The 15837-nt window shown below is 32.0% G+C and overlaps 1 protein-coding gene across 1 annotated transcript; it reads right to left on the bottom strand.

Annotated features, from left to right (window-relative positions):
• Window positions 1-5847: 5847 nt before the first annotated feature.
• Window positions 5848-8577, bottom strand: LOC11438884 (1-aminocyclopropane-1-carboxylate oxidase homolog 12). The gene is made up of 3 exons (XM_003623943.4): window positions 7937-8577; window positions 7061-7382; window positions 5848-6267 (listed from the first exon to the last, which is right to left on the bottom strand). Exons 1-3 carry the CDS (start codon window positions 8473-8475, stop codon window positions 6007-6009), a joined length of 1122 nt encoding a protein of 373 aa, XP_003623991.1. The 5' UTR covers window positions 8476-8577; the 3' UTR covers window positions 5848-6006.
• Between the last annotated feature and the right edge of the window lie 7260 nt (window positions 8578-15837).

Here is a 15837-nt window from a genome sequence, read left to right as displayed (position 1 = left end):
CAGTGCAATGCGGAAGCACATGATCGATGAAATTGAGAATTAAAGAGAAGTAAGTAAAATAACAAGAGAAAAAACACACAAGATTTACATGGAAAACTCCTCAATATGAGAACTAAAAAACCACGGGCGATCAAGAGCAAAGTTCCACTATGTAAAAGAAAAGAGTATAGCAAGTCCTCTTATAGTAATGAGGACAAAGGACAATATTTTCTCTCAATATCTCCTAAAATACTCTCTAAAATGGAACAAGAATTCTCACCAAAAATACACTTAAGTGTATGTTACAAAGTGTGTTTGTAATTGGTTATGTGATATCTATTCACGACATGTGATTGCTGTATATATAGCCTCCATTCCACAATTCTTAATGGTGAAGCAAAGTAGCACATGGCAAGCAAGTAGGAGGTGTAAAACATATGCAAGCAAGTAGGAGGTGTGAAGCATGCAACATATGTGACATGTAAAGCTTGGAGACAAACCTTAACCACTAAAGGATAAGGAACCGTAAAGTGCAAAAGGAAACTTCAAAAATTAAGAACTTGACTACAAGTAGCTTATAGATGAAGTAATTGAATGAGAGCCACATAATCCAACACCCTTCATTGTGAATCATTTATTCCCTTTTATAGAATGTTAAAGAGAATCTCTTCCTAGCTTTATTCCCTTGATATTTCGATCAACAGACACATATCTCTTTTCTTTAGCCAAATTCATTTTATTGTTATAGAGTAGCTTTAAATGCATGAAAAACGTTACATAGAAACGTTCATACAAAAATAAATAAATAAATAAATAAATCTAAAGACACCGAACCCCATCCCACCTTATTATTTTCTCCCAACTTTTCTCATCTCCCTATTTTCCCCTTTCTTCTCTGTTCGCCAAACATTCGCCATTTCCCCCAAAACCCACTAATGGAAAGTGTTTTCTTTGGTATTGTTTGAGGTGAAATTTTATGATTCATAAAAATTTAGAATTGATATCTAGTTTGGATGAGTAGTAGAATTGTGTAGATAGTAAAATCTTAGATTTTTCAAACCTTAAGTATAACAATTTGGGGGGTTTTGTCTAATTCTTTTTCTATGGGTGTTGTGGTCTTAAAATTTTTTTGAAAGAGTTGGAATTATGGTAGCGGATATTAGAAATCGTGGTTGGGCCTAACACAACTCCACAAAACCGGCTTGTAAGGTGAGGATTGCCCCCACTTATAAACACATTGTCAGGCCATGTCCTGTCCGATGTGGGACTCTTAACACACCCCCTCACGACCAGCACTATTGGGCTTGATTCGTGGACATAAATGGTGGGTGGCCCGATAGCGGAAGCCTGATAACAGGTGGCCCAATGGATCTTGGAGAGGCTCTGATACCATATTAGAAATCGTGGTTGGGCCTAACACAACCCCACAAAACCGGCTTGTAAGGTGAGGATTGCCCCCACTTATAAACACATTGTCAGGCCATGTCCTGTCCGATGTGGGACTCTTAACAGCTGATTGTTCATCGTAGTGACGATCATTATCACATATCTTCACTATTAATATTATTGATTATTTTCTATGTTAAAGTGTTTATAAAAATGGGGAACACACCCTTTCAATATTTTCTTGTCATTGATACTTACATTTAAAGTCATCAAAATTAATATGGTCTCTATTTGGATTCATCTATGATTTATTGAGCAATTTGAAATTGAAATTTGATTGCATGTATTTTGACACTTGTTTTGATACGTTGCTGAAAATACGTTTTTGTGATGGTTTCTATTTTTGATATGTTCATAAAACTAGTTTATATGTTGTAACTAGTTATAAACCCGTGCTTTGCACGGGTTGAATAACGTATTTTTTTAAAATTTAGTTCTGAAGTAGAAATCTTATAAATTACGGAAAATTGTTACCCTTTATAAATATGAAAATCAAAGTTGTGTAAACCGAAAATTTGCAACACAGAGTCTAAAGCACTACATAAAAAATAACATAACAATTATTGCAATCTCTTATTCCTTAAAGTTAACCCGAACACAAAATTTTACCCTAGATTTAACCTAACTTCTTTGCTTAATTTTACTGTATTACCCCTATTTAATTTAATCAAAATGTTAACGTTAATTGTTAGGGAAATCAAAATAACAAATCGCTCCTAATTTTTCTCCTTAATTTTATTAAACAAATTATATTAACCCTAGATTTAATTTATGCAAAATGTCAGCTCATTTATAAACGTTAACCCGTGATGCAATATTAACCCTAGATTTAACCTAATTTTTTCGTGTGACTTTACTATATTAACCCTAGATTTAATTTATGCAAAAAGTCATCTCTAATTTTAACCTAATTTTTCCCTCCACACTTTTGCATTTAATGTTTATCTAAAGTAAAATAAAAGTATGTTCCCAATTATATGCTGTTTTTTTGAAAGAAATAACCGTTAACCCGTCTCGCTATAGTTAACTTAATATCTTACTTATAAATGTTAACCCGTCTTGCAATACTTAACCTATTTTATTTCTTAAAGTTAACCTGAACGCAAAATTTTACCCTAGATGTAACCTAACTTCTTTGCTTAATTTTACTATATTAACCCTATTTAATTAACCCTGTTTAATTTAATCAAAATGTTAACGTTAATTGTTAGGGAAATCAAAATAAAAAAATCGCTCCTAATTTTTCACTTTAATTTTACTAAACAAATTTTATTAACCCTAGATTTAATTTATGCCAAATGGTATCTCTTATTTCTAAATGTTAATCTGTGACGCAATATTAACCCTATATTTAACCTTATTTTTTCGTGTGACTTTACTATATTAACCCTAGATTTAATTTAAGCAAAATGTCATCTCTTATTTCTAAATGTTAACCCGTGACGCAATATTAACCCTAGATTTAACCTATTTTTTCGCGTGACTTTACAATAGTAACTCTAGATTTAATTTATGCAAAATGTCAGCTCTAATTTTAACCTAATTTTTTCCTCCACATTTTTACATTTAATGTTTATCTAAGGTAAAATAATAACCTTAGATAATCACGGCATAAAAAAAAAATTCTTCGAAAGAATGTAGAAGCAACTGAATTTGGGAGAAAAAATTAAAAAATAGTTAAAAATATAAAAATTGGAAAATAATTAAAAGTTATTAAAAATATAAAAATTAGAAAGTAATTAAAAAAATTGGTTAGGGGCAAAAATGGAAATTCATAGGTCATGGTTAAAAAAAAAAACTTAACCAATAAGTAGATTACCAAATTGCCCCTTATAGGGGCAAAATGGTAAATTCAAGGGACATTTCTTTTAATATAAGTATATAGAAGTATGGTTTGAGATATATGCTTTTGGGAAATTTCAATATTAATATGTACTCGATTTAAATTTGGATTTACATATGTTTTTTAACCTGTAGATTTCCCATTGAGTTTTGATTGTACATATTTTGGCATGTTTTCGATATGTTGTCAAATATGTTTTTAGAGACGTTTTGAAAACTATGTTTTTAAAATCACGATTATAGTGACGACGATCTAGGTGCACCTAGTTATATGATCTCGATTAGGGAGAGTTACGCGTTAGATGGAGCCAAAATATGGAAAAGACCGCCATTAGAAGGAGAGTGCTATCTACGAAATGTAGGCTCCCTAATTTAGAGATTCATTACGTTTTTTGAGTCGAGAGAAAAGAGATATCTGTTAGATGAATCTACCACTAAGGGAGACCACTATTAGGAGGAAAGAACTATCATCGAGATAGAGCTAGCTATCGATTTGATCATTTTAATTCATTTTCACTAAAGTCAGATTTTTATACTTTCTTTAAAGTTGATTATTTTATCTTATTAAATTGTATCTATTTGAAGTTGATTATTTTGATTTCTTTTAATTTATACCCAATTTCTTTATTTTCTTTAAAGTTGTCGATTTGGTTTTCACCTCTTTATGACATTGGACTTTTGATTAGTCTTATTTGATTGGATAAATTTATAAATTTATGAATTTCCATGGTACACTTGATTGTTGATTTATTAAATTTTTACATGGTGCTAGATAAGAAAATTGAAATTAGATGTGAGAAAGTAATCATGGGTGCCCTTGTGTGTTTCCCTTCTAAGTTGGTGGTGGTTGTTGTCTCCTCGCTAAATCATTGTGACTTACCCTTTCAAATTATTATTTTTTTCTCTCCGAATTCACAAGCAACTGAGTAGCTAGCTGCTAGCAGGCTCAAAGTTTAATGGTCTCACTATTTTTGGTAGGCCTTGATAAACAGGTCAAATACCTTTCGCGGTCCTTTACGTTTAATTCATATTGATCCTTTACGATTTTTTTTTTAGTTTCACAATGATCCTATATATATGTCGTCTGTAACAGTTAGAAATGTTACCCAGTTTCACAATGATTCTATATATAATGTGTCTGTTAAATGCTCACGTGAATGTCCAACTCAACAAATTATTTATTTTTAAATTTTTTAAAAAAAATAACTGAAAAAAAGAAAATAAAGAAAATCACTTTCCATCATCTTAATCTTCATCTTCACACAAAAATCAAATCCAGAAAATCAAACAAAAAAATAAAATAAAATCCAACCTTGATGCAAAGCCAAAGAATTTGGATTTTCCACAATTCGTTGATTCCTACCTCTTCGAAAATTTTGTTTTGTAAATTTGATCACTTTCGTTTTTCTTCTTATTCTTTGATTTTTCTTTATGCTGGTTGGGAAGGGGTTACAGTGGAGAGTAGGGATTTTTGGTGAGGAATTGAGAGAAAGAAAAACACTAATAGTTGTTTTGGTGGTGGTGGTGATGATGAAATCCAATGATAATGTTGAAGAAACCACGATGAGGTGATGATGTTGAAGAGATGCTGAAGAAAAAGATTAAAATTAGCCATGGATCCACCGTGGCTAAACATGATTTTATCGTGGTTCGTGGCCAAAAAACTTGCAACTTTAAACATAGCCATGTCAGTGCCACGCAGACAAAGATAGTACATGTGGCACTTCCACATCAGACTCTTAGTGACCGAAATATTTTAAGGTGAATAATACTCTTGTAGTTTAGTTGAGTATATACCATATTCATCTAATCAATCAATATCATGTCATATTTTCATATTAATTTTATTTTAAAATAAATTTAAATGTTAAACAAATATTGCCTAGAGGATATTGGTATCCGACAAAACTCCAAGGTTCCTAAGAATCTACCTAATTTTAAAAGATCAAAACTTGATAAAATAAAGTATAGAGGAATTTAAAACAAATTTAGAAATTTTATAACGATCGACATTTACTTTTTTTTTTTTGAGAGAAATCGACATTTACTTATGAAACTATTTTTAAAATTGAGAGACTATTTAGTTATTTAAAAAAAATTGAAGCCCAAATAAATCAATTAGGCTCGAGTAGTTAACGAGCTATACCGAGAACAAGTTGTTTAGAAGAACTTAAGTTTGATTCATGTATGAAACAATTAATCAGACTTTACCTACCAAAAAAATAACTTTATATCAAAACAAACAAACAATCGTATAGAATAAAATACGACACAACCACAACACATGTAACACTACTTTGGTTCTCCCCGACAGTCCAAAATTAAAAATAGTTGAACAAATTAAATTTAGTAAGTATACAAAAATAAATTAAAATTCTTAATGCTTATTTGGATGGACACTTTTACATTGAAGACCTTAGACCTTTGAATTGCATCCTCAGGATTTACACCCTCTTTTTGTTTTGATGTAAGCACTTTTGTTTTTTTTGAAGGAATGTAAGCACTTTTGTTGTTAAGGGTTCTAGCCCTCTCCAGGTCTTTTATAGTATTTCTTTGCTTGATCAAAAAAAAAAAAAAAAGTTCATGTTTATAAATTTGTAGTTCATTCCAAGTACTTTTTGAAAATGCAACAAGCATAGATAATTCATTTACTTCAGTCTCAAACTTTATACATATAGAGCACACTTATTGCTTGTTTTATATATATATATATATATAAAGTATATTCACATGTTGAATTCACAACTTGAAGGGCTCCAACAAAAATTTCACATTACGGCCTTCTGTATGAAAATGTGCCAAGAAATCTTTTATGGTAATATCTTTGTAGATTGCCGGGTTTTCTTCTGAAATCAGCTCCTTAATAGGACCATAAATCTTTGATGTTCCTTCAATTGGGTCACGAGAATTCAGAAAGAAGCTTGCTACAGAAATTCTTGGACCAATGTTTTGTGATAAGACTCGGTGTAAAACACTTACAAACTTGTCATTTGAGATAAGCTGCATAGGTATACAAAAAAATGACAAAACTGTCACCACAAACTTTCAATGATGAAGAAATCAATGATTTTAATTTTGGAAATGGTTTCTAGCCAACAATTGCAGTTCACTATAATCACATTCTAAGTATGCACAAGTTGGTGAAATAATGTGTAAAAATGACATGTGATGATGTGATTAGTATATATTGATAGTCTTGCACTCAATTCATTAAGTACGTATATGGATTTTGCAAATTTGAATTGGCAACCTCTTCAATATTACTTTTTATTTTTATTGCTTTTGCCTTTTTATAAAGTTTTGTTATTATATTTCACAAAAATTGCTAATGGTAAAGTCTTCGCTAACCAGGCAAGTTCAACCATGTCAAAAATTATGTATGCCGCTTTTGAAACCTTCGAAAATTAAAACCGTTGAAAAGATGTTTAAAATCTCGCAAATGGACTTAGGATTTTAATTTTATTTTTTTGGGTGGGTCACTACACCACTTTGCGGGGATTTGAATTTGCCATGCATTAAAACCGTTGCAAAATTGTTTAAAATCTCACAAAATTGACCTCGTTGTTAATTTTTTATTTTTTTTGTGTGGGTCGGCCCACTTGAACCCAGGAAGGGCTCCGCCACTGTTGTATTGGCTCAAGCAATGATAAACTTTGTTCTTCCAAGACAAAAACACTTAAATGGGTTACTAGACTAGACTAAATAATCGTAGAAGTTTCTTTAATATTAAAAATTTTGTGTAGACCTAAAGCAAAAGATTGAGTTGCCTTATGTTTAGGGTTAGAATATTTACTTGTAGAAGATCTCCTATGTTTACAACAAGAGCTCCATGTACCGGAGGAACGTTGACCCATTTATCTTCATGAAGAACTTGAAGACCACCAAGTTGGTCTTGTAGAAGTAATGTCATGAAGGTACTATCAGTATGCGCGGTCGAGCCCATAGTTAATTCAGGTTCGGGACATGTTGGATAGAAGTGACCCAAAGTAAAGAGTCCTTCAGCACAACCAAACTCTTTTAGGTAAGAAGGGTTAAGTCCTAGTGCCTCTGACAATAACTCAAAGATTGTGAAACCCAAATTCTTTATTTTTTGTGAATATTCAATCACAATATCTCTGCAAGTATGCAATCAATCCATCAATGACTAAAATAATTCAAATGAACATGATTTGTAACTGAAATGTACTTCTGATCATGTTATATGTGTGATGCAATGTGACAATTGTGAACTCTAGAAAACTTGATTGTACTATATTTAATAGAAAACTTGCAAGGCATCTTCTATTTATAACATAAGAGTTACATAATAAATCAAGGGTCAAATATATTCAGTCATACAAAATAGAAAAACATCAAGGTAATCCTTTAAAAAAAAAATTGGGCCTTAACTCTTTGGTTCCTAACGGAATGGAGCCATGGTAATTCTAGTTCGGTCAGAAGATAAGTAAATATGGCCAAACTTTTTTGTAGGTAGGATTCGAATTCAAATTCTCCTAAATGATTTATCCTTAACTTAAGCTCGTTTACCATTCAAGTCCAACGAGTAAGTTTCCTACGTTTTCAAAAAATGTAAGGATTGCAGTCCTAAGCTCATTTCTGCTGTAGATATACAATTAAATCTGATTATGATTTAGAGAGTGAGAATCCAAATTAATATTGAGTTTATTACCTGCATATTTGTGGCACTTCATCTGGATTGAATGGATCAGGAGCAATAGCAAAACCAAATGTATCTCTCCAATTAGCACCTTGTCCATTAAACAAGCGTACATTAGAGTAATACGAAACTTTTTTCTTTAAATCCCGTGTATAAAACTCTTTTCTTACATCGGCATCTTGTTCATGAAACCTACAGATTCCATCAATCATTTCATCCAAGACAATAATAGGAATTTCATGATTAATCACCTGAAAAAATCCCCACTCATGGCATGCACTTCGAATTTGGTCAATTACCTCTACACGCTGAGCTGGATTGATGTGTATATCTTTGAGGTCTACGATAGGAATACTCAACTTGGAGTCACTAGCTGTGCTTTCAGAGATTTCCAACTTCCTAGTGTAGAACATGCGTGGAATCTTTGACACCCCAGAATCCACCAAACCTTTGACACCAACTTTTGAATCATCAAAAGCTTTAACTTCGGCTTCTCTATCATAAGTGAAATCACTGGATTCCTTTAATTGGTTTGAGTTTTCTACCACCATATTGATAGGCAAACAACACCAGAATAAAAGTCTTTCCTGCTCTAACACAAAATGTGGAACTAATGTATAGAGAATAAAAGAGGAGAAAACATTTAAATAGGATGGGCAAGAAGACCAATATAAGTGAATGAGGTATTAAAAATTACCCAATTAGAGAAATAAGTGTTTGATTATTTTGTCTGTTCTGCACCAACCAAGGTGAGCAACTAGGCATTTTTTTAAATTATCAAGCACACTATAGTGACTACTAGTATATCACAAGGAATCAACATACAACATCAGCAACAAATACAAACATCAGCAACAATCACAACACCAGTGTCAAAAATAATCCTAACAACACCTATTTTAACATACTAACACTCATTATTTTATTAGATGAAATATACTCGACTCTCACTATTGAGGAATGCTAGAGACACTCTTTTTAACACTCTTCAACACTCATTCTTTTATTGAATAAAATCAATGTATGACTCACTACTTTAAGTGGAACACATTTCCAAAGTGAGACAAACCATAATTTAGGACAATTATAAAGTGAGTGTTGAAAAAAGTATTTTTTTTTTTTTATCGAAGTTTAAAAGAGTGTTGCTAGCACTACTCCTCACTATTTTATACGGGACCCATTTTTAAAGTAATTAAACCTACATGTATTTCATCCAATAAAAAAAAAATGTTAGAAAGATTTTGTTAAGTTCCCGTGAGTTTAACTCAGTTGGTAGGGACAATGCATAATATATGCAGGGGTCGGAGGTTCGAACCTGGACACCCCACTTTTCTATATTTAAAATGTGTAAGCTCCATCCACTAGGTTATTTGACAAAAAAAATTGTTGATAACATTACTCGAATGGTCAATGTAAATTTGAATCGGCTTGTTTATATAGAAAAATAATAATGAACCATAATATTTTTTTTTGAACAAGAATAATGAACCATAATATTAATATAAAACAAGGCAAGGGCATCATTAGATCGGCAAGATTCCTTCAATTTTCATTGCGAATCCGACAACTTTGAATGTGGAATATAAAATAATGCATATTTCACGTGGGTACTTCAATACAAATTAGGTAAATTCCTACGTAAGTTTGATGGATACCGATACCTTTAAAAAAAATGTTCGATATTTAAGTTTATCTTAAAATAAATTAATATGACATATTGATTGATCGGATGAGGGGTATATAATAATGTAATTTAGAAAAAAGTAGGCACTTTTTGCCAAATAATGTAATCTATAAACATTCTTTAATATTGATAAATAATATTTGTACAATTATTTCATTCACTTAGTGACAATTTTTATGACATCTCTCTCATATTCTTATTGTATTTTTACTATCTCTATTTTGTTTTGATTTTTGTGTCAATACTTACATTTCTATGTGTATCTTTGATTGTCCCATAAATTATCCTTTTTTTTTTTTGTTCAAATAACGACATATCTCTTAACATTTTCCAAAAAACAACAATTATAAATAGACACTATTTATTTATCCTTGCAGGAAACGCACATGCATACGTTTTCTGTATGTTCAAAAGCTGCAAGTTGTTGGGAGAGAATTAGCATTCATAATACTGTATGTGAGTACTCCACTCGAAACATAACTTTACTGTAATGTTGTTTGACTTACTTAGCAAGTTATCGACGCAACATCAAACATTAACCTCTATGACCCTATGGAGCCTATGGAAGAGCCGCAACACTAAGCTTTGGGAGTCCACCGGCACCTCTCCCACCTTCATTGTTACTCGTGCCAAAGATGTCCTCCATGATAAAGTGTAACGTCAACGCAGCTACCTTCCACAACAACTCAATCATGGGATACAATATGTGCTTTAGAGACTCATTGGGGTTGATTCGTTAAATCAAACATGTTGGATTTCTCCGTCACGATACTAAAAGCATAATCCATTGGTTTACTAGAAAGTAGAATCTATCTAAATAGGAACATCAAATGGATTGCACAACATTTGCTTTGAAACGGACTGTAAGTCTTTAGTTGATGCACTTGCTACTTCTAATGTCCCTCTCAATGAGTTTAAGGACCTCATATCACAATGTAGGAATCTCTTAGATAATTCTGACTTTGAGTGTCTTATGTTCGGAGGAAAGCCAATAAGGTTGCCCATAGTATTGCTAGAGCTTTCTTATTTAATCTTATCCCCCATATTTTCTATGATGTACCATCTACTTTATACCCTTTAATTATGAATGAAATGTATTAATTTTGCCTTTGCTCAAAAGAAAAAAATAGACACTATTTATATTCCTGTATTCATTAGACACTCCATTTTCTATGAAACAGTTCCATCGAAGATTATCAACTCTGAAAAGTCTATGACTTCGATGGTGGTGATTCTCCTGGTCGATCTCATTGCCACTTTTGAACAGTTTGTTATTTTTTCCTCAATTTAGAGACTGGGACATTTATTCAGTACCATCTGTGTCGTGATTTTGATGAAGTGCTACCTTTTCCACCTCTTGGATTCAAATCCTTAAAATAAGTTATCAAAATCTTCAAATGGATTATAACTACTCTAGTGACGAAGAGTGTAGTGATGACGAGAAAAAATATCATTTTCAATTGCTTCCACTGCTTCTTTCCGAGGATGATGAATTGATGATACATTGGCACTTTAAGTGCAATCAAGAATCAGCAACAATTTTCTAAAATTAGAGAGAAAATAGAGAAGAGTGAACAAAAATTACTACAAGCAGTATTACCGATAATATAACTAGCAATTCTATACGCTGGTGCTCGACCAAGGTTTATGTTGAAAGCTTAATTTCAATTTTTTTAAAGTAAGTTCCTCTTTTATGGTTTAATTTACTTGTTTGAATTTATGTTCATTTGTATATGTTGTTTTCATTTTAATAGATTGAGTGAATATTTATTTTTATGATTGATATGTAAGTTCCGTTAATAAGTGTACCTTGTCTTGTATAAATAGGAGAGTGCATGGATAGTGACTCTATTGAAAAAGGCGAAATCCCTGGGGGAGAGTTTTCTCTCCTGTTCTTTCATCCTATATTCTAAACAAAAGTATTATTTCTTTTATTCTTTTGAATTCAACATCACTCAGTATTTCCTTACGCTATCACAATAGGAAGTTTGCTTTTATTGCTGGTTTAGAAGAATGTAGACAGTGTCTATTATGCTATTCTAATTCAGACAAGAGTGGTAGAGTTTCACATTCACATTCCTAATTTTGCTTTTGCCGAATATGAAACAGAGGAGATTGCAGGCTATGCACATATCACATATGTCACAGTCAAAATCAAATAACCAATTATGCTACAATGTGACTGTTGTCATAAAATCCCAGGCAGGGTTGTTCATTTTCACCAGATAAGTGAGTTATCCATACCCATAACCATATCAGGTTATAAAAAAATTGGATAAAATATGTTGGTTTTTTAACTGACTCATAACCATAAATTCAACTCTATGGTTTGCTCTCTAGATTTGCTATTTTCATTTAATTTTATTGGCGATTGAGTTCGATCACACTTCAATTTCAGTGTTCTTCAGTTCCGATTTCGGTGTTCTTGTTCACTTAGATTTTAGTTTCTGTTCAGTTCAGTTCAATTTCAGTATTCCGAATTTCAGTGTTCGTTCAATTTGATTACTACGTGGCTGAAGCTAGGTAGACTCCCGACTCTAAAGTTCAGTGTGCGTTGGATTTTGCAACTTTGAAAGGGCTTGATAGGCTGATATGTGGTTATTTTGTGCTATATTGCTCGTTGTAAATGGATATCTTCTAACAATAACTTATTTGCAGCATAATAAAAATATTCTTGTAAAAAAGCGTCACGGAGAAATTAATGTCTGAATTTGGTATGATATCCAATACATTATTTCATAATCAATATGTATTGTAATAAGACCACAAAGTCGAAAAATGGTATAATTGCATCAGTTCAAACATCAAAGTAAAAATGGTCTAATTGCATCAGTTTTAAATGAATGAACTTTATTCATCAATGGTTCACAGAAAAAGTTTATGAAAAAATCTCTGTTTTGCATCTGCTCCTATTGTTATTTACTAGATGTTGCATATTAGAGACTGAATGCACCGACAACTAACTCAATATAAGAACACTCATTGACAACTTTTGTCAAATTTGAGTGACTGGTTTCCCTGAAACCAAATAATATGTTAATTTTTACATATTTACTTGTGTCCTTGTGGTATTATATATGATTCGATGCAAAATATATTTTTAGATGCTATGTGCAGAATGATACAAGCTTTGGCGGACAAGCTCGTGCCACGACTACTTTAGCAGATGCTACAAGTTATGCTGAATGGGTTAAAAAGCAATTGTATTATATCTAAATCAGTTTTCTTGTAACAACAAAAACAGGGAGAATCTTTTGATGCTTAGGGAAAGAAAAAAAAACAGAGAAATAAATAGTGAAGATTTGGTTTCTATGAAGGTTGTGTTAAGACAGTCCAAGTAACATTACTCTTCTGAAAGTAACTTTTATTCGATGGCACAGACGCCCCATGTAGATTTAAATGTAATGTTGATGCATGCCTCCTTCTCTTCCACCAATAATAAGGTTAGCATTGGCAGACGGAAGTTTTGTTCTAGCAAAAATCACATGGTTCGCCCCATTATGCTTGCTGGATGTTAAGAAGCTTTAGGACTTTGTCAAGCGCTACAATGGGTGGCTGAGTTAAGCTTTGATAGCACAGATTTTTCTATGGATTCGAAGATCATTATCGATGCTTTTGGCAGCATAATTCGGCATTTTAGGAAGCTGTTTAATACTCTTTTTACCAACTATAAGGTATAGTTTAGCCGAAAGCAAGCAAATAGGGTCATTCATGAGTTAGCAACTTAGCATATATATGCAGCCTCGTTAAAAGCTAGCACCCAATTGTTTATTGTTGTACCCGCTTGTATTAACAATATATTATCTAATGAAATGAGTTTAATTCTTTTTCTCTTTCTCAAAGAGAAAAATAATAACATGACAAAAAAAACGGAGAGCTCCCATTAATTGCCGGTGTATAACTAATTTTTTACACTAACCGTATGCGCCCATTATATTAATATTCACTCACAAATTGTTAGGAAATGTATTTTGTTTTGTTTACAAGGCAAAACATTTATAGTTTAGAAAAAAAAATTACATAAAAGAGGTGCAACATTACTACTGGGTGAAGATATTAACACTTTCTAGGTTACATAGTAAGGACCAAAACCGAACGTCAAAAAAAAAAGGTAAGGACCAAAACCCTAAACCTACTCTATAAATTTTAACCTAAGGCATTGGTTTAGGTTCGTATACATTTGATCGTAAAATATGTCACAGATCCAAGACGCTTATTGACTTAAGTGATGTAGTGCCTTTAGAGGTACCACCACCTCCATTGGAGACCAAGCCTGCTAAGGAATGTCCCTATACTCAAAAACCATTCAACATTAGGTTCGGCAGGATCAATTATTAAGAGCATCTTCAATTATCAATATTAAGGAACCTACTTTAGGTTCCATACACTAGTAAAATATGATTTGTCGATGCCACGTCATATTTATGCAATATATATATATATATATATATATATATATATATATATATATATATTGTTCCAATAGTAAAACAATACCCTCTATTTTGTCGATTCTACTCATGGAGGTTCCTTCACAGGCTTCATGGGTAGTGAAAAATGTTTTTGATGCAACAAAGACCTATTCAAATGTCAATGGTAATGTCTTTGAGCAAGACCACTTTTCTATTAAGAGAATGTATAATGACTTAAGAGGTGATTTTGCCAAGGTTGCTTGGAGGAAAATGACATGTAATAATCTTGCTCCTCCAAATTGTTTGTTTGTTTCTTGGCTAGCTATACATGGTAGATTGCCAACTTATGATAGATTAAGTAAAGTTGCAATACAATGTGCCCCTTTGTGTACTTTGTGCAAAAAGGAGAATGAAACTCACTCTCATCTCTTCTTTACTTGTGAGTATTCTGAGACTGTTTGGAAAGGTGCAACACAATGGAGTAACATGAGCATTAATACTAGTAATTGGCAAGATGTGATGCAATATATTCAAAGTCAATGCAACAAGAGCAATGATATGCATCAACTGAGTAGAATGATAGTGAGTGTAACACAATATATTTGGAAAGAAAGGAATGACATAATATTTCATAATCATCATCGGGAGCTCCTTCACCAAATGAAAGAGGTTGTATACAATAGAGGGTTGAAAATTAATCCGCTGAAGAGCCTAATGTTAAGATTGTGAGCTGTTGGGACCTTCTTCTTGCTTCTTTTTTTTTTTTAGCTTAGCTTTTGTTCCTTTGTTGTTATGGTTCATGCTTCCATGTAGTTTGTATTAACTATGGTTTGGTTAATAAAAGTAATCTCTTTTACCAAAAAAAAAAAAAAACAATACCCTATAATAAAAAATGTAAAAAATTAATACAACTCTTAACAACACACATTTTTATAGATTTTATTTTACTTGCATTCAATGTTATTCTATTATAGGGTGTGTTTGATCGGTTAAACAGTAAATATTGGACAAAACGACAAACGATGGAACAACACAACATAAGGCAAAACAACACATGACAAACTTTTATGGTATTGAATAATATTTGGTCTTATATGATTTTTGTGGACAAAACGCTATTTTGGTATTTTATAACTAGTATGTGGGACAAAAAGTTGTGTTGTTGTTAAGCGAAGGACAAGAATTTTAGTTTTTGTTATGTCCCTTGCCTCCAATTTCTACTGTCTCTGAAATAGTGTTACAAATCAAACATTGCACAACTGTAGTTCACCGGTCATGTTATTCAATTTTTACTATATCAAATGCACCCATATTGTATCTTATTGAAGATACTTCAACAATTTTTAACCTACCAATTTTGTTATTATTCCACTAAATTAACAATATTAACATACAAAATCATTGGTGTATGAAACTTCTGACATCCTTATTTAAGATGCTCTAAGTGCACATGTTAGCATTTTTTATTTTATGTTGTGTCATGTTAACAAATGTTTTAAAAATACTAGTTAAGCAAGCAAAAAATGAAAATTTTGCATTGAAAATTACAAATTTTTACTTAGGTTAAACACAATTTTCCCACAAAATTTTTAACTTTGTTTTCTTAACAAGTACCTTAAAAATACATTATGCATTAACGTTATCCTCTACATGTACCGTTGAAAGTTGAATTCAAAGCCAAAACCTTACTTAACTAAAAAAAGACCCGTGTCACTTCATATTTACATTGCTAAAGAAAAGTAAACAGAAAGAATTCGTGGGCTTCCTTCAAAAAAAAAAAAAAAGAGAATTCGTGGGATGTTGGCATGTGGCAGATT

The sequence above is a fragment of the Medicago truncatula genome, chromosome 7, assembly GCF_003473485.1.
Source record: "Medicago truncatula cultivar Jemalong A17 chromosome 7, MtrunA17r5.0-ANR, whole genome shotgun sequence".
Lineage (NCBI taxonomy): Eukaryota > Viridiplantae > Streptophyta > Magnoliopsida > Fabales > Fabaceae > Medicago > Medicago truncatula.
The sequence above is the reverse complement of the archived record's forward strand: the minus strand, read 5'-3'. Positions and strand labels throughout refer to the sequence as shown.